Below are 20562 nucleotides of genomic sequence, written 5' to 3'. Positions count from 1 at the left end.
CCGTTCTTTCCTCTCCTACGCTGCCAAGAGGAAATGAAGGGATGATCTCTCTGCTCTCCTCTACCCTTCACTCCCAGAGAAAACAAACAGGAACATTTTATGGCCTGTTTGTTGACCTACAGCCCAGGAGCAACAACGAGCTACTAGTGGTGTTTACCTCAGGATGAGCTACTTAAACTGATATAACGGCGCTCCCCTGTTGACATGTGCAATCCAATTCCCATACAAGGATCTTAATATACTGAAGGATTAGAAGACACTTGGATACACGTGTTTCTATAAAATATAGCTCAATAAACAATATAGCTCAGATAAAACAACACACCTGTGACATGTGGTAAAAGATTATCAGGAACAGAGGATTTCTGAGCTCAAAGTGTTTTTATCTCCTGAAAGCAGCAGTTTGAAACATCACCGTTACCTCAACTGTAAACTTTGCCACCTTCCTGTTTTAACAGGAAACAACGGTCTTCAGTGTAGCATATTCAAAAAGCCAGAGATAAACTGTAAAGATAATAAAAGTAAACACTTCTATCAACAGAATCCAGTAAATGGGGACCACGAACTTCTCTCGACAGACTGTGCTCTCCGCGCAGTTGCAGAGCAGCACCTGGCCCGTGTGTTTACGTGTGTGCCACCAGATGCACACCTGTCCTTCCCTCGGCCTCGGCACCAGGCCTGAGCCCCAAACAAAGCTTCTCTCTGTACGGACATGGACACTGTTTGATTCCTCGCACAGTTCCCCCAGCGCTGCCTCTGCTGAAACCTAAACACGCTGTTTGCTATGGCCGGAAAAAGACTGTTTAAGAAGTACTGGGAGAAGAAAGAAAGAGCTTCCCAGAGACTCATCTGGTTCTAATGCAGGGCCCGCTGGTGTGGATTACAGGCACATATTACAGGAGAACTCAGGCTGACCCCTCATCTCTATCCCGGGGGAAATGGGAGCCAGCCATGGTGATGGGGGGCTGAGGGTCCGGGGGCCTGTGGAGCAGAGGGGTGAATAGAAGCCTGTGGGCAGGCAGCCACCCTACATGATTGGCGCCCGTCTGCAGTGAGGGAGTTTCTCTGAGATCTTTTCAAAAACTCTATATTGAAAAACAGGAAAAAAACACTTTCTTCCCCCGAACCATTCAGTGACACTAAAAAATATCATTGCTTCAAATATTTCCTGCGGTCTGTCGCGTCTTTACCAAGTTGTCAGGCCTTTGATAATCTTCAAAGTAACACTAAGACATGCTTGTTTTATCACATTGACCACAAAAAGCAGCTGGCTACTCAGCAAGCCTTTGAGTTTTACTGTCCTATCCTACAGTGGAAGGGGGCTAAGTACAGAGGTAAAGAAGCCAACAGCAAAGGCAGAATCACAGTGAAAAGAGAGAACTTCAGCAGCAGCTCATGAGGCTGGCAGCAAATGTGGCTGTTTGGCCAAATAATCAGCTCAACTAGGAAAACATTCCTATTAAAGCAGGGATAAATCAAACAAGATGCAGAAAGCACAAAAATCATCCAAACAGAGCAAACAGGGACACAGAGGGACATGTCTCTTTTTCTTTGTGCCCCATTTCCTCTTTTCATCTGCAACGTTTCACAAAATGCCTAAATGAAGTCTTAAATTCACTAATTCTCATTTCAAAGCTGCAGCTCTTACCTGTAGTATCTGGACTGTAGATAAGTGGAGCAGACTGCTTTGGACACATGGCTGGCTGAGCCAAAGTCAATGACTTTGACCCTGTAGGGCTGTCGAGACGGGTCCACAAGCATGATGTTCTCTGGCTTCAGGTCAGCGTGGATCAGCCCCAGGCTCTTCAGTTTCATTAGCGCTGTGGCCACTTGCTGGAGCACGGGTCTGATGTATTTGAGCGGCAGAGGGCTGAACTTGTTCTGCTTGAGGAAGTCGTACAGGTTCTGCTCCAGCATCTCAAATACCAGGCACGTGTGGTTCTTGTGCTGGAAGCACTCATAGGCCCTCACAAAGTTGTAGTCATCCGCACTCTCCGTGCTGAGACGCGCCAGGATGCTGACCTCGATCTGACCCTGTCGCGCATACGACGGGTGGTTTTTTAAGATCTTGATCGCCACGATCTCGTTGGTGCCCCTCTTCCAGCACTTAACCACCTGTCCAAAGGTTCCTCTCCCTAAGAATTCCAGCACTTCGTAGGTGTTGGTCATGGAGCAGAGCACCTCGTGTTGCACCAGCTGGTAGTCCCCCTCACTGTTGGAGCCACTATTCTTTGACGTTGCCGTGGAGGTGGCGGTGGCCACCGTGGCCACCGTGGCTCCACTGGCTGCTCCGTTCTGGATCATCGGTGGGCCGTGCTCCTCAATGATCTGCACACTGCTGTTGTTATCAAGCTCCTCACTCTTGCGTTTAAGCCCACATCGCTGGTAGGTATCTAGGAGACTGACCGTGCTGCGGCGTGTCAGGTTGTGAACACCAACCCCGCCACCCAAACCACTGCCGCCACCGCCACCTCCACCACCGCTGCTGTTGCTGCTGCTGCCTCCACCCCCGCTGCCCAGCAGAGACCCCACGGCCCCCGAAGTGCTGCTGGCTGAGGCGACCACAATGTGGCCGGCGCTGGCTGGGAAGATGAGTGCCTGCTCGTAGGGCAGTGTGGAGCTGGCGACCTGCAGGGAGCTGTTGATGCCGAGGGGGCCACTGGCGGCCGACAAGTTCTTGCTGTTGTTGTGGCTGTAGACTTTGCTGTGTGTGCCGTACCCTGTCATATCCCAGTTACAACTCTGCTCCACCTTCAGTTTCTTCACGCTAAAGAAGGCACTTGATTGGAGAGTGTGAGGGGAGAACACTTGCACTTGCGAGGCCATACCTGTGACAAGAGGGGAGCAGGGGGGAGGAGCAAAGAGGGCAGTGAGAGGTTAGGAAATTGAGAGTGTCTGAAACACGAGTGGTAGCTAGAAGCTTTAAATAAAGACAGCTTGGGTCAGAGCAGGTCATTAAAACACCAAGCGTATACGCTGATGCACCATGTTAACCTCTTGAACTCTTTAACATCACAGTAAAGTAACAGGCATTAAATAACCTTCAAAATGTCATTCAGAATTACTAGCTTTGGTATTAGAATGTTTCTGAGTTCATCTGGTATTTTTGGAATAAAACATCAGACATTACGTCACTAACACTGGCGGTAATTACAAAGTAACGACATTTTTTATATTGGTAGAAAACATAAATAAAATCCAGAATGTCCAGCAGAGAGATAAGCGGGTTTAGATTGAGTCGTGCTTATGCAAACCACAGGTCCATGCAGAAGGAAATGCCATTTCCCCACTGTTCCCATATGCAGCAAAGTAAATAGACTGAGTGAATACTAAAAGAATACCCTTTCATGAGACACTCCACAGAGACATCAGAGCAACACAAAACCGTACACAAAAACAGGCCCACAAAAGTCTCAAGGAATGATTGCAATTTCCTTCCACGCTGCACATACCCAGCCCTTGCATTTATTGGTACACAATTACTCAGTTTAGGGAAGGTGGTGGAAGAGATTTCGTTCAAGTAACTATGAGAACAGGAGAGGGGCACTGAACTCCCTCTCAACTAAAGATCCCGAAGACAACAAAACAAAAGCAAAACTGCAGCGAGGCTGTGCTCTGAACTCCTGGGAACAAGCTGCCTCAGAATAAGCAAAAGCTTCTCCAAGCAAACAACTGCCCAAAAATAGTCCCTTTCTTTATCTCTCTCTTTGCAAACAGGCTTGTTTGTACCATTGAAATGATTATTACAGCACAAAGAAGATTATATGAGACTTGTAGTAATGCTATGTTTAAACAGTTTCCAGTAAACCCAAAATTAGTTTACTGCTAACAAACTAAGAGCTTCCACCTGGTCATGCCAACACCCACACAATTAGGCCTTGCTGTTGATCAACTGATGCATGAATCAAAGAATGTTACGGTTGCAGCTCGCACACAAACACTAACACAATCAATGCGTGCAAACACCCCTGAAACTTTGTTTGCTGCTGGAAAAATTGCTGCTTTTGTGTGTTTAATAGACATCTTGAAAGCTGGGAAGTGTTGCTCTGTTCAAACATAATTAGAGGCCCATTTCCCTCCAAGATGGGAGGACTTCCATAATTGTGGGCTCTATTCTGTGGACAGAAAGCAGAGAGGAGGGGACACTTTGTCATTATTAGCCCTTTGAGTGGTGATGATGATTAATTCAGTAGGAAGTTGGCAGCCCTCCACTCTACTTTGCTTCATTTGTCTTTTTTAACTCTCCTAACCTCTCTTCCTCCTCCTTTTCGGATTTTTTTTAGTATCTCTGTGGCCTTGCTCGGACTTACTAGTTATCTGTGTGGTCATCTGGTCTTAGCCCTAATGCGGCAGGATTGAAGCTGCAGCGCACATTAGAAGGCTCACTGTAAGCTTGGCGGGTGGTTTACAGTAGTTGGTGTAGCGCAGCACCTCCATGCCTCCTATAGCACTTATTTAAGCTTCAGCCCTGATAACTGCAAACACGAACAATCAGGAAGATGTCGTCTTATTCTTTTATTCCCATGTTGGGCACTTCATGACCAGTCCCGTAGGTACGGCAGGTCCAGAGAGGTAATGAAGATCGTCCGCTAGGCTATTAGGGGCAAGGCTCTCTGCTAATCACATAAGCCCTGAAGGCCAGATGTCACTCCTTGGATTACCAATTCCTGTGCCTGGACTTTACGCTAAAAATAATTTGAATGATGGGTTGCGTCACAGAGCAGCGTCAGCAGTGTGTGACTGAGAGCCTGACGGGATAATCACAGGCACAGACTGATGGACGCAAAGATGGATGGACAGACACAGAGCTGGCTTGTTCCTCTTATGGAAAATTCCAGCATTACATATCTGCCAGCATGATTATGGATAGCTCGAGGTTTTGCAAGGCCAGACTGAGGCTAGCTGCTCTTTGCATTAGCATCACATGAATTCCTCCTCAACTCCAATCTTAGACACTCATTGACCCTCTGTCAGTTTTAACACCGTGGTCAAAGAGTTCACTTGACATCGCCTACACGGTACAATGAACTGAGGGCCACACATGTCCCCCTAAGACTCTAAAATATATCTGACAAAAACGTTCAGAAATGCAAAGGAAATTCTTGAAACTCAGCTCAGAAATAGTGCACAGCTGGTTTTGCCACAAAAGCCAAAGTTGTACAAACAGCACCACAATTTAGAGCCCTGTGAAAAACACAGATAAGTAATTAAATGAACCAAAAGTAAGAGGTCAAATGGCTGGAATGTTATCTCATGACAACATATGCAAGCAACAATGCAACCAGTTATACTTCAGTGGGAAAACGGCTCTAGCCCTCATGAATCACTCTTCACCCAAACTCAAGTTCAAACATATTTATGATCTAGAATCTGAACAACCAAACCCTCTATACTGTTGTCAGAAAGAACACAGAGCAAAAGACCTTCCCCTGAAAATGTCCTATTGAAGTTTATTTGAATTTCTGAACTCTATGCCAAGCACAAAACTGTAAAGGTCCATTGTTGTACATTTACAATGTTGGAATGCCTTCAGTAGCCAAGGCTTTCCATTTAGCATACCTAAAGGAACACTGCGTGTGTATGTGGGACCACATACTGCAATTAAGCATGCCAGAGAGGCACTTTCCACTGTTCAGAGGCAGCATGTTGAAATGGTAGTAGTCAATGTTTTCAGAGAGATTACTTCTCTGTCAGGGGTTTGTTAATCTTCTTTTTGGGAGGATCAGGGCCGTTCTGCATGCCATGTGAGGGTGAGAGATGGACTGAAAAGAAGGGAAGGAGAATAGAGCATGGCCACGAGTGGCCCTCACATTCTCGCCTGTGACCTGCTTCTGTTTGCTCTCTTTTATTAAACCCGTCATTTATTCTCCACTGACAACATGACAGAGAGTATTGATGAGGACGCCTTTAAACACCACCAAACCTGCCAAGCAGCCCTTTGTAATTACAAATAGTCTTTTAATATAAAACCTGTTTAACATTCAGCTCATCCATGCCTGTCCTCAAACTTTATACAAATCATAATTCTAAAAAGATCTGGGGTTGAGATAAAATGAAATGTAATCTGTTTGCACTGTGGCGGCACAAAATGCATAAAACCAGTTGAAGTATACATATATACCCCAGGCGTCACCTAGGAGACAGCAGGGACAGCAGTCAGGTCTGTCTGGCCGATGTCCCCTGGCCTGGATATATTTGGACTATTTCCTGAGGCCTAATGGCTCCCGACACCAACGGAGCCGCTCTGATGACCCTCTCTCTTTGCTGGATATCCCCGTGTCTGCAGGACAGAGGGGGTTGAGTCAAATCACTGGCTAATGACACAACTTCTGACTGTCTAGACAAAGCATTATCTCAGGCCTCGCTGCTGTTTGCATGTGGGTGTAGGGGCACTGCCTGCTGCACCTCCATCCCTTGTCTGAACTAAAGGATGCTGAAGGAAAGACCAACATAATGTGTCTTAGTAAGGTATCAGGCCACCACAACAGCTTCAATTCACCCTGTTATAGATTCTCTCAGACTCTGGAAATCTTCTAAGGAAATGAGCACCATCCTCCCATAAAAACCTCATTTGGTATTTTGATGATAGTGGTGGAGAGCGCTGTCTGTCATGTTAATCCAAACCCTGCCATAGGTGTACAGTTGGATTGAATGCAAAGGCCATAACATATGGTTCACATCTATTTCATACTCATCAAACCAGTCAGTGAAGACCTGTACTCTGTATGGAAGCATTTGCGTTAGTTATCTCATTTATCCAGGTTTTCTTTTCATTGCTCACCAGGCTGTACATACATCTTTAATTTAAGAGATGTTACATGTACATGGGTAGCATGGCCCTTAAAACCTCTGGTGAAACACCTGCAGTGGGGACAGAGACAGAGAGTTTGAGGTGCAGTGAACACACCACAGAGGAGGAACATATTGTCCATACAGACCAGCCTAGCCTTGTGTTCCTGCCTCCTGCCTGAGCCCTGCCCTCAATGGGGGAGCTGGAGCTTGACACTGCATATCTCTCTCTCTCTCTCTCTCACCCATGGCCACTATTGACCATCCTGTCTGCTTTTTTAGCTCTCTCATCTCTGCTTATTTATAGAATAATGCATCAGACAGGCTCGCAGGGAGATACTGTCACGCACACTGCTGCTCCATCAGCCTTTATGTTCATCCTGACCACAGTATTTGACCAGTTGGAATTGCCTCAGCATTTCTCTCTGCTCTCTTACACACACATACAAAAAGAGGACAAAACATCCATCTGGCTTATTGACAGCCTATCACCAATTTCAATGCTGTTTGATGGACATACACAAGACGTCTCAGCTGGTAAATCAGCAACATGCCTGCTATAAATGTGACACTCCCTCAACTCTCCCCTTCCTGGAAGCAAACAGCCAAAGATACAGCATGCTGTGTTAGCTGTCAGATAACACGTTCGGTCAGCAGTTGCAAGTTGCAAAGCACATGCATAGATACAAAAGCAGGAACAGGCACACGCACAAGACATCGTACAAATGTCCACATGCAGGTGCACACAGGAGCACCAGCACATGAGGTGCATAGAGCAACACACATTCACATTCAACTCTGAACATGTTCTTAGATTCTACCTGAGCGATGAAAACATGTGTAGTTAAAGTTGAAATATTAACATTTCTAATCTAAAGTAAAGCTGAAAAAGCTGGTCCCACAGGATAGCTGCCGGGAGATAAGGAGGCTGTTATTCTCACCGTAAATGTGCTCATAAAATGGCTGGTGTGAGAAAAACATTTGTCTTGTTTATACTGCCAGGTCAGCCTAACCAGACACTGAACCAAGACACAGAGTGGAGAAGAGGAGTGGGAGATGAGGAGGAGCGCTGGGGGGGGGGGGGGAGGAGGAGCGGGTGGCAGAGTGGCTCTGCTTGAGCTGGATTTCTTATTAATCAAATCACGAGTGTAGCAAGTGTACAAAGCACAGCGCCCAACTTCCTTCCAACAGAAAGAAAGAAAGAAAGAAAGAAAAAAAGAAAGAAAGAAAGAAAGAAAGAAAGAAAGAAAGAAAGAATGAGGCCTGGCGGTACAGTTCATGCCCTTGCTGCTGCAGAAGTGAAACACTGAATGTGGAACAGATAAGAAGAAACTATTTGTTCTGCGCAGAAATCTTGTGTGTGGCAGCATAAAATGAGAAGGAGGGAGCTGAAAGCCTACAAATAAACCAATGGCACCTGTTAACTCATGGCTTGACTGCACGACCATTGACTTACACTGTATGCATCAAGCTGTGTGGCTTTGGCTACAGTTGCAAACGCAGCGCAGAGCCGCGCAGGGACACGCACCTGATAAGCAGCCGTTCTCCAGAATGCTTATCATTTACACACAGCAAGAAACGCCCCACTACACCACACTTCCTGTATGTCATTAGGATCAACAATGACAGCTGGACACAGTGTACTATAATGAGATCTACATATGAGAACTGCAGGCAAGAAACAGTAACCCAACACAGAAAACAATGGGGGGGAGGACACACAGATGAGTACAATGTGGGAGGAAAATACTGTACAATAGCAAATTGATTCTAGAGGGGCCAGTGCAATACGGATTTTGTTGCGTGCCAACTGTGTTGTGCTATAATGTACAGACAAAGTATAAGGTTTTACCGAGAGCATGAGTGTGAATGGCAGCCTTTTTTAATGCTCTTGTGATGTACCACAACCTGAGGTTTTTGAAAGGATAGGGCTTCTCTATGTGCAGGACAAAAGCCAGTGATGCTGATGTTCAGACAGGGACACACACACTCCTGTAGACACACAGTCAAGCTCCTGTTAGCTATCAGCATTTGAGTCATTACTGAGCCTAACATCCATCCAACAGAAGACCCAGAGTTGAATAAACCTTTCAGAAATAGATTGATCTTATTTTTAAAGGGTCTAACCTTTACCTGGACACGCGCACACACACACACACACACACACACACACACACACACACACACACACACACACCAAAGTATTTTAAAAAATGTTGAAAAGAAAATAATAATGAATGTGTGGTCCCTTGTTATCTACAGGTGGGCTGCCTAATGTATTTGGAACAGATATCTGCTTTGTGAGGTTCAAAACTGTATTGACATCACTAATATGACTGTCAAATCCAAAGTGAAAAATAAGTTGATAGTCTTTATTCTTTGCTGCATTTATGAGCACCATTTGAGGTCAGTAAACTATTGATTTCAACTGTGCCTGCAGTCCAGACCTGTCTCCCATTGAAAACGTGTGAAATGTGCATAAAGTGCTGAACTGAAGTTGTATATGAAGCATAAACTTCAACAGTTAGTGTCCTCAGTTCCCAAATGCTAACTGAGTGTTGGTAAAGAAAAGGTAATGTAACACAGTGGCCCCTGTCTCAACTTTTTTTCAAGTGTGTATCAGGTATCAAACTCAGAATGAAAGTATATTTACAAAAAATATATATAGTTGAATCAAATAGCTTGTTTTTGTTCTGTATTTAATTGAAATTAGATGAAAAGGATTTGCAAATAACTGCATTCTGCATTAAAATCCAACAGAGACAGCTTCAATAATGCCTGTCCAGCTCGCCACACCCACCTCCACCAAGGATGCACCCAACACTACACACACACTTCTCTGCAAGTGCGCAGAATGTGCGTATGCAAGTGTCAGTAGGAGCATTCCTACAGACATGCATCTATGCACGTCTGGACTGTGTGTGTCCAATAGTGTGTGTCTAACTTTATGACTATTGGTGCTTCTTAAGACTTCTGCAACTATCTGTCAAAGCTCTGACATCTTAGCTATGCATTAACAACAAACATGGAACCACCACCCCAAACACACACACACACACACACACACACACACACACACACACACACACACACACACACACCCGGCGGGATTAGTCTGATGCCCCACCCCATGAATGAACCCCGACAACAGAGGAACCAGTCCAACCTGACCGGGCACCTGGGTACATATTTCCAAAACACCGCAGTATTCAAACAGCAAACTGATAGGGACGTGTAGTTTAAAAACAAAAGAGCTGCAGGGAAATATATGCTTGAATGAAAATGCTTTGCAGATTTTCTTTTTCCTCACAGCTGGTAAGAAACTACCAGTGGCTGGCTGTTATGTTCAGCTCTTGGGTGCTTGCAAGTTGTCAGCTTGAAACCAGGATGTGTTTTTGAATGACAACTTGTGACACGGGGCGGTCAGTGTGTTCGATAAGCGCTGATGCCGGTGCACGAAGTCCACTTTTTACTGCCTCGAAGACGACAAACAGAGGAAGCAGCTACTCTCCATCTCACATCAGAGCTCTTTATAAGACCCACATGTGGTTGGCTCTCTCCTCCCTTGCCTCCCCCAGCATACTCCACCTCCCAATGCACTCTGCTATCAAATACAAGCTGGGGATGGTGCACATGCCTCCCCAGGTGACAAGAGTGTGTGATATTTCAGCGGAGTGTGCGAAGCCTATTAAGGCCACAGATCAAACTAATTTTGACTACAGATGCCTTTTTCTCCCTCTAAAATGCCTCAACACGCACTCCTTCGTACTACAGGTGACTCATCTATATGAATCTCCTAATCTCTCTTCACCGTCTTCTTTTTAACCCTCTCTCTGACTGTAGCTTCCCTCGTTCTGTCTGTCTGTTCTTTGACAAAGTAAGGAGGACCAGCATGCTATATATTCAAACAGCTTTTAAAAGATTATGGCACACACACAAACACGTGCTCACATACCAATTTAGCAAGGCATATGTGTCCTTAATCCAACTGACAGTGTCTCGTAAACATGGCTGTTGAGCCTTTCTGGCCCCAGAGCTGAGGAAATAAATATGGCTGGCCAACTCAGCCCTCTGCGTCTGATTCAGCGTGAAAATCATGGCTTTAGCCGATTATATTTACAGTGTCCTGACAGTCACAAATAGCAAAACCAGGCAGGAAATGGCTATTCTGACCGTCAGTTTAACACCCACGTACTGAGTGGCCACATATGAGAAGCACACTTTTGAAATGGCTTGTAAAAGAGGTAAACACCTTCAAAAGGAGAATAAGAGTGGTTGGTTTTAAAATCATAACCATTATGACAAACTTTGCTTCGTAAATTACACGAGTAAGAAATAGCAAATTACACGAAACAAGATCCATCGGAGAGAACTCGCCAGTTTGGGTTTGTTGCTGTGGTCTGAGTTGTTTCTAAACTCCCAGTTAGTAGCTGAGTGGGATTTTAACAGATGGAAAAGATGAGCTGTGGGGAGCCAGTAAATAATGATTCATCATACTGTAAGATGTTTGACTGTGAATGAATAAAGATAGAAATGTTCGTGGTATGTTAGCCTGGCTGAGGTATGTGTTTTAGCCCAGGCAATTAAAAATGTTGAAAGGATCTGAATGAGGTCCGTGTTACTGAGATGAACACCGCTTAATGCTGCCATGTTTATGCCCAAATGTCTTTAAGTTTAATGCTTATGAATGCAGAACTCCTCCTCTCACGCTGTCTCTGCCTCACAGACGCCTAATGAGGTAAAAACAACTTGCCTGGCCTGGACCGCTCCGGAGCAGTGAAGGGAAGAGAAGAGGTCCTCGTAGCTAAAGGTCAACTTTTGGCCTTTTTCTGGGCCAGCTTCTCTGAAAGTGATGGAGGGGTGGGAGCATGTTTGTGTGTGTGAGCAGCTGCTGGACTCTGTCAGGGGAGCTGAGGAGACGGGTGGACAGCGCTGATCCCGGATGTAAGAAGGAGACACGTTAAAGGAGACCAGGGGTGAGATCTACACCCACCCAAAACCAAACACCCCCCACCTCCCAGTGCCTCTGACCTCAGGCCACTGAGGCCCATGGGCCCCCAGATGAGGGTATTCATCTCTCCACCCCAGTTCCACTGCATCCCTCCCTCCTCTTTCTACCTTACTTTTGAGATCTCTGTCGCCTCCTATCTCTCTGCCACTCTCCCTCTCCCTCTCTGTCTCTCAGGCTGAATGGAGGGGTCAGTTCAAAGGGCTGCCAGGCAGAAAGCTGCTGGCTGGTCATGATGTGCCTGAGGCTTTGAAGTGAGGAGTGGATCTAAAAGGTGTGCAGCCTGTTATTTATGCTGCAACAGACTTGGGCCCAGAAACATAAACAGGCACTGCTGTTGCTCTTCTGTCTGGTTAAGTTTACCATGAAAGCATAGTTTAATTTTATAATAAGGAACCAAACTTATGACGAGAGCAGAAGGAACATTTTCAGCAATAAATGTCACTGTTGTTTCTGTTTTATGACCACAAATGTCCTTCAAAGCTAAGCAAACAATTTCTACAATTAATCTACCAAAAAATAAATAAAATGACTGAAAAAGTGCTTTGTTCAAACTTTCTGAATAAAGTAATAGGAATGGCAAAGGCATAACAATTTCCTCACCCCTTTCTGTGGATCCTACATTTTGTATGTTGTAAATGCAAAACTGCCATTAAACAACCATAATTATTCACTTATGCTGCAACTGAATGTTAGTAAATATCTTCAGGGAAGTTCATGCAGCTGTGAGGAAATATTTCTTACACTCAGGACTTTCTCGTGTCAGTGTTGGAGTGGAATCAGAGGAACCACAGGACTGTCTAATTGAATCAATGACTTTTTAACATCTCTCCCTTTCTACATTATCCCTTAAAAGCTCATAAAAGCTTGGTTTCCAGCCTTCAGCAGCAACAAAGCAATCATTTTCTATATATATACACATATATGAGAGATTTCTATCAATGCATTTCATCACTTCCACCTCCTGCAGCTTTTTATCTGTAACTTGTTGGTTTATTGTGTCGTGGAAGTGAGTTTTACGCAGGAAATACAGGATTCCTCAGAGATTCCCCGGTCTGAACCAAATTAAGAGAAAAGACATCATCTGAGAGGGAGGGGTGTCCGTCACATTTCCATTTCTGGCTTGCATGTGTCATCGCAACTGCTTTTATGGTACTAGAATAATGAAGAATCACACAGCATGTAGAGAAAGAGGGAAAAACGAGAAGAGACTGAATAAGAAGGTGAGAAGTAGGGACTGAATGTATGTGAAAAAGAATCTGAGAGTAAATATTTCATAAAAAGCGAGCAGAGGAAAAGCAAAGGGCTAAAGCTGCTCATTTCCATGCCTGTTGACTCTTTTCACTACCCCAGTCCTTGTCTACTGCTGTCTCTTTTCTCTGGTCTGTGCCTTTTGCCTCCTGGCTCTGGACAGAAATGGGCTTGAGCGCTCGTCTGAGCTTTGAAGTCCTTTGGTTATCAGCCAAGCGTAGCGCTGTACCTGCAGCCATCTGTGAAGGGGCCGCCAGCAGCCACCCATCGCTCCACTTCCTTTCCATGACCGAAAGGGGCCGGAGCCAGTAGCGGTGATGGGGCTGGTGGCGGCACTTAGTCCACATTGGCTGGCCGCACATGGTAAAGCCCATAGCTTTGTCTGTGTCAATGAATACTAGACGCGCACACCCTAAAAACCCCCAACCTCAGTGGCCTAATCCTACAATGTAATTTAGTCCTTTCCTGCTCATTTCAATCTGCCTATAAACACTCCCCCTCTCCCTCTCTTCCCTCAGCCTCCCATCATGTCTCTTTCCCTCGGAAGAGGATGGGAGGAAAAATGTGGAGCTTATGAAAGGCTTGATTAAAAACTGCAAACCATTTTTCACTCCGCACTCCATGTAATATGAAGAGATGGCAAGTATCTTTTGTTTAAATGAAGTGGCTGTGAGAGTGGTAGTTGCCCTCACCATCCAGCTGTAGTACCTTACATCAGCACTATTGTCTTTGCACCACATTTAAGGCTTTGTTCAACTTTTTTACTTGCTTCATGTGACTTTGTGTCAAGTTGAAAGGCCAAATGAGCCTGTGATAAATACAGCCAGCAGCGGCAGCTCTCTTCCAGAGTGTGCGAAGTGAAGTCAAATGGACTGGTGTGCCAGGACATTATCACAAACAATAGGATTAAGACCTGGGACAGCGTGCACAAAAAACAAGCCCATGGTTTGGATTGGGGGGTTAATAATGGCAATAAGACGAGCCGGGGGGGGGGGGGAGACAGAGTGAGGCGGGAAGAGATGGGGGAGTCTGAGGGCTTTTGGGTGGGGGTCATGATTACGGAGAACAAAAAAGCTACAGTAGTTAGACCTCTTCTCAGACCAGCTTCCAATTACACACACACACACACAAATGCACAAACACACACACACACACACATGTGGGGGCTTCCAATCTGGCCATCAGGCTGTTGCTGAAGTGTCACATGGGCACCATGTGTGCTGGCCAATGGCCTCTCGGCTTATCAACAAACAGCGCGGGATGGAGGGACAGATAAGAGATAGATGTGGGGGTGGGGCAGGGAAATGCGGGGTGGGTGGGGGTGGGAATCGGAGGGGTCATTGGCAGATAATGATTACAAAGCGAGCATGCAATATACGGTATGGGAGCAAAATGCAGATCATGCTGCTCCGTGTAATATTATTCACATATATTAAAAAAAAATGATTTGACACCTTCGGAATATAAAGTGCCCTTTATGCTCGAGGAATCCCTGTGTAATTATTGCTTAACAGGCCCAAGTTAACACAAGGCTTCATTCACTCTGTGCTGTGTTGGGCAGCAGTAAAACCTTTGTTTGAACCGTGGCTCTCACAGCAGACCAAAGCAGTGTCATAAGGTGCAGGCACTCTCAGCATCATGCTTTTAAACAGATGCTTCTCTCATCCTCGCTGCAGAGACTGGATTACTTTTAGCAAGAGGTTACTTAAATTTAAGACTGACGTTCATCTGTTTTTTCTCTCAAGCTGATCCCCCAATACAAGGAGGCGCACATTTTTTGAGGTAATATGGCACCCCGCTGAGAGCAAGAAAACTGTTTCCAAAATGCTACAAATCCATTTACAGAATAAATGACCCATTCAGTTTTCAAATAATTAAAATACTTTGTGTTGAGTTTATTGCAGCCATTAAGGCGGCTGTGATGTGTTTTATACCATCACATCAGAGTATATTTCAGTTTTTACATGCCGATATCATAATGTTTGCCACTTACATATAAAATGTGTTTTCACTTTTATATTCGAGGTAAGTAAAGCAATTGTGAGATGCCTGTTCCTCTGGTCTCCTCCTTAACAGAGCCTGGAGTCGTTACAGTTCTACTCTGAGCCAGAGGCAGCTGTTCCACACAAGCTGACACCATACACAGCGTGAAACAACAGTGCAGGGGGAAAAAAAGGCCCTTCACACATGCATGACAACCAACACGGAAATGCCTTGTGTAAGCAGGGTTGAGGCTCCATGCCAGCCTGCATCCCCCTTCCACTTCGATAAAAACGAACTAATGTCAGCAACTGATGTGGTCTCCCGCTTCAAGGACCTCAGAGCCCGGCCTTCAGAGTCGTTTCTGAGTGAGGTCTGAAACATATGGCAGAAGCACTAAAACGGGAGGCTTACAGACTGAGGAGAAAATGAGAATTGCAAAGTCCCCTTGCATCTCAACTGAATTTCCTCCATGTTAAAAAAAAAAAAAAAAAAAAAAAGAGCCAGAAGAATGATGTGCTGGAGTAGTAAAGGCAGTTTTACTCCAGAGAAATTTGCTAGAAAAGAGTATATGAAAAGTTGAGCCTGTTGATATAGCCAGAGGTATTCTGCTCATATTCAAGCCTGGGCCTCCTGTGTCAGACTGGCCTCTACTAACCTGTCATTTCGGTTCAGGCTGACGCCCCCCCCACCCCCCCACTCCCCACCCCCCATCTGTTTCCAAAACCCTCAGATCACACCTGTGAACTATTTCAGCACATCAGAGAGCTCGCATATTCCCCCGTCTTCAACTGTGAGCTGCACACACACCTCATCTCACATAAAACTCACATTCTGTCTCCCTCCAAAGCCTCGGATTCTTCCACTAAAATGCTTCAACAAATCAATAGCACAAAGAATCCCCGAACACTGGATTTCACTTCCTTTTTCAGATAGGAAGCTTTGAATAATGCAAAAGCGATACTTAGACAGCTTATCCATTTTCATAAACCTTTCTGAGTCAACCGCCTTCCGAACAAGTCATAAGGTTATGCATCAGGTCAACAAACAGATCAAAACGGCCACTGAGTGAAAGTGAGAAACAAGAGATAAACATTCACAATGGCACCTATAAGGACTGACAGAGTGATGGCTGTTCTTTCCTGTGAGCTATTTAACCATCACTCCATCTCTTACCGACTGTTTATCTATCCATCCTCCCCAGGCTGCCTTCTTTCTTACTGTAGAAGGACAATGAAGAGCTAAACACATCACCCTGCTTGTCATAACAGGCAGGAAGACAGACCCTCCTTTGGCTCCCCTGACTCTGCCATGCAGTGCAGCCCTGCGGAGGCCCCCAAAGGCCCCAGGGGTTCTTCCTGCAATTCTAATCAAAGTTTAAAAAGCTGCAACCTTGGACTCTCAGCCTGGGTCGTGGCCTGTGAGGAAGATATCAATCAAGCGTCTCCAAACAAGCGTGAGGGGAAGAGGGGGGGAGACAGGGAGAATGGAAGGCAGTTTCTGAGAATGTCTGGCTCTCTCTGTCCTTTTGTCCTCAGAGGAGTTACTTCCCCTCATTCCCCATACCTGAAACCACAAGGTAATTCAAAGTTGCATTAACACATAATGGCCATGTGGATGGATAAAGCATTAATCTGCCTGTGATGCTGCAGCGCCTGTCACCACCACCATCATCATCATCAGCCTCTGAGTCATGCTCTGTCCATTTTTCCAGGCGGGAATGAATCCTCTCTGGAATCGTCCTGGTTGACCTGCGAGAGGCAGATCTGCAAATGAAGTTGCCTTCCTACAGTGCCCAGCTCCACAGCTGTCTAATCCTCTCGCAGGCCTTCTGTACAAATGGGTGACGGCACATGTGTGTGGACTCATGCACAGATAGAGACATGTGCTTACGCAGGCTGAGCACACCACAACACCCATATCTAGCCAGGGAAGAGGGCATGTGGGCAGGCAGGGTTTGGCGGTGTCTGAATATTAGCTTTTCCACAGCTGGGAGCTGCTGGACCTGCTCTGCTCATCAGACATCCATCAAGGTGTCAGTTTGGGTTATGAGACCAAGCTCCCAGGGTGATCAGACCGCTGCCCTGCCTGCCAGCAGGCCCGCCTGATGGCCTTCTGCCTGGGCCAAGAAGGACCAAAGGCAAACACGTCAGAGAAAAAAAAAAAAAAGAAGAAGAAGAAGAAGAAGGAAAAAACAGAACCAACAGGAACATGGACACAAATTCAACAAATTCAATCAGACAAAATCACCACTATCCCAACCTTGTTTGCGGAAATCATTCCTAATAAATGATAATGAATGTGAAATCAATTTCTGCAAAGAAAATCCAGCACTGTAGTGTTTTTCCTTAAAATGATCAACTTAAAACTACCAAAGGAAGTAGTTAATCATATAGATTTAAGTTATTAGTTGTCCTGTAGTTAATGGTGAGTAATCATCATAATAGCTGCTCTCACTCTCCATGAAGGGGCCCCCCCAACAAAAAAACCTATTTTCCACCAGAGACTTTGGTCATTTCCATGACCGCTCTACATAACAGCCCTCTCCAACACTGAGGAGGACAGGCAAGGTAATTAATTCCCCCTGCTGCCTCTTTCTCTTCCCTTCTCCTCCTCTCCGCGGTGAAGGGAAAAGCCGGGGAATGTAATTTACACTAATTACCTTTTGCATAGGAGTCTCATTTCAACTTTCCTTTTCATGTTGAAACGCCATACTCTCAGGCTATGCCTCTAAGCTTCAACACCCCTAATGAAGAATCACTACAATATTCCTAACGTGACATGAGAGCACTTAGTGAGGAGTTTGTAGCAACCTCACTTCAGTCCATGATACTGTATCTTCCGCAGAAGTCGATCATACAACCCAGATATTCCCATTAGAAGCCACTCTCGCTGGTGATATTTCTATAATGTCCCCTTAAAATGTGTTTAATGGTTACTTTTCAATAGTTCTTTATCCTACTGGTGAATTGGAAGAGAAAAGAAGGGGGTTCCCTTTTACACCACCAGAGGGACTAGAGAGTAGACGAGAGCATATTAAAAATAAATATTGGAAACATGAAGGGTCATCATTTGCTTTGTGCTACTGTTCACTTTGCAGAATCCTGTGATCAGCGTGCAAACCTCTGTTTCCTTTCGGACTTCTGCCTGAGCTCGTCCGTCTGTCCTGTTGTATGTCACAGAAGCATCTGTACGAGCTACAGCACACTACTTCTGACTGATGCATTACTACAGCCGGACGAAACCTAAATCTACTGTAACAGAACAATCCCAAGCAGTTCTATTATAATGATTCCCCCTTTTTTGAAACCATACTGTTTAATCTGATGGTGTGTAGTTGCAGCTGGACCAGTCACAAACCCCCGATCATGCACGGATTATAATGAACCGCTTGCATTGTTTTACATTTATAACCCACCTTGCAACGACATTGCAAAGCAAACACGTTGTGCGTGCATTACTCTCTTAGAAGAAAAAAAAACTGCATGAGAGCAAACAATTTAGGGAAGCATGCGGGGTCGTATTCTCTCAATTGGATTAGTCACAGCTACAATGCTGCAGCGATAGCGTATCTGCTGTATTTAAGACTGCCTCTGGTTTCCCAAAGAAAAACACATTTGGATCAATGCAACGTTTGGATCAACTGAAACGTGTTAAGTCAGGCGGATTTAAGATTGATGAGAAATAATTGGAGAATGAGAGTGAATAGAGGGGAGACTGGGACCGATCGGTCTGCGACCTCCTTTCATTCCCTCTCCTTCTTTAAGCAAAGCTCGAATTTCCACCAGGAACAAACATAATGACAGAACACAACATCTCCAGGTGTCTGGACAGCAGCAGGCTGCTCTGTGTGAAACCCTTGCTTGTCTTTTGACCTTAATCAGGAGGGCTGCTGCCTTATCAGCGCTATTTTAACAGGCACAGCTCAGCCCGGCAGCACAATCTCACTGAGTATTTATTCTTTAACTGTGACCGAAAGCACTAATGCACAGGGCTGTAGCTGCAGAGCCGACCTGTGGTAGATCTACAAAACATCACGTAAATATATATATTTAAGGATTGTGACTGAAGGAGAGGGTGCAACGCATCTCTCCCTCCGTATCAGCCGCAATTCAATTGTATCACAATTGATACAGTAGGCTGAGTGACTGAGCCCCGCACAGGAAAAAAAAACAGCACGCTTCCAACAGCGCCTTACCTTCGTATACAGGGGCCATCGGTGCAAGGATTTCTGCTATTCATGGCAAAAAATAAAGCGAGATTTCTGTTCAAAACTCAATGAAAATCTGCCATCTTGAAACACCGATGAGAGAGTCGCCGCGGTCTCCTGCATTACTGGCCCAGTTCATTAGTGAGGAAAATGCTCATAATTCATATCCAGGCGTTTTCAGACGTAGGCTCCGAGGCGAGGGAAGCGGCAGAGCAGAGGCTGTGCAGCTCAGATCCCACCTGCGGCGTGTCTCTGGAGGCTCGGATGATGAGCCACGATGACAGGTTCGTACTTCAGCTATTGTGCGACATGTCTGTGGAGTGAGGAGTCTCTGCAAAAGTTGCAGTGGTCAGAGCGCAGCGAGTTTGGTGTACAGTGAGCGAGTCGAGTGACGAGCGAGTCGATGGAGGCGACGAGGAGGTGCATCGCTCTGAGCTCCGAAACGAGCCCTGCGATCAGGATCACATCATCGCCACAATCAACTTTTACAAAAGAAAAAAAAAATACAATGAGAAGCAACAATGTGTCGAAATGGTAAATGCTCTTTTTGGGAAAGGAAGTTTGTTTTTAAGATCTGTCAAACGGATGCAGCTCAAAGTGCTTTACGTAAGACGGAGAACTGCACCAGGACAAGACTTAAACACATTAAAAAGAGGATAAAACAAGATTAAGACCAGATCAAATAAAATGAACGCAAACAGACAAAAAACAGAGCAGAAATAAAGTTTGAGTTGACTACAGCTTGGCCTTACTATCACTGCGTACTTCAACTCTCAGCTACTACATATTAAAGTATCCATGGTAAGTTCTTTGTTTATTCTGAGAATCTAATTTAAGATGTTATCCCTGCTCACCTCTAACTGTGGAAGGTACATTACTTTGTTACAAAAAAAAGCCTTTATTTCATGTACACTGTTTATTTATTCTTCTCTATTTTTTCATTTTATTTTATTTTATTTTATTTTTTGATCCAATGTGAGAGCCCCACTACTATAGTACATTGGTGCTACTTGGTACTACTACTATTACAGATGATGATGATGATGATGATGATATTTCAGAAGATGTCTGTAAATGAGGTCAGAAGGCTCCTTCGTGTGACATGCTGTAGTTATTTGGACATGGTGTGGTCACACTGTCGTCAAACAGCTGTTGACATTATTCACAGACGTGCAAAGTGCATCAGCGTCGGATGATTCTGCGGGTGTTTGGTCATGCCTGCGTGAGGCTGAAGCGCTCCTTCAGTAGCCTACAGTATGACGACATGAGATTTGCACAGAATGAACTGGAGCGGAATCGGATTACATAGGCTCACACAAATGTG

General features: G+C 45.1%; 1 protein-coding gene across 4 annotated transcripts in view; it reads right to left on the bottom strand.

Annotated features, from left to right (window-relative positions):
• The window catches only part of hipk2 (homeodomain interacting protein kinase 2), a 65945-nt gene extending 46365 nt beyond the window's left edge, over positions 1 to 19580 (bottom strand). For 3 of the 4 annotated variants that reach the window (XM_076732284.1, XM_076732285.1, XM_076732288.1), the window contains exons 1-2: positions 19227 to 19370; positions 1649 to 2828 (exon numbers count right to left, since the gene is read on the bottom strand). In XM_076732284.1, coding sequence (XP_076588399.1) covers positions 1649 to 2828; positions 19227 to 19245 — 1199 coding nt within the window. In that variant the 5' untranslated portion in view covers positions 19246 to 19370. Of the gene's footprint in view, positions 1 to 1648; positions 2829 to 19226 lie in introns of all 4 variants that reach the window. The other variant, XM_076732287.1, reaches the window with a different exon arrangement.
• Between the last annotated feature and the right edge of the window lie 982 nt (positions 19581 to 20562).

Source organism: Chaetodon auriga, chromosome 6, assembly GCF_051107435.1.
Source record: "Chaetodon auriga isolate fChaAug3 chromosome 6, fChaAug3.hap1, whole genome shotgun sequence".
In the NCBI taxonomy this organism is placed as follows: domain Eukaryota; kingdom Metazoa; phylum Chordata; class Actinopteri; order Chaetodontiformes; family Chaetodontidae; genus Chaetodon; species Chaetodon auriga.
This window is presented reverse-complemented; position numbering and strand designations above follow the sequence as displayed.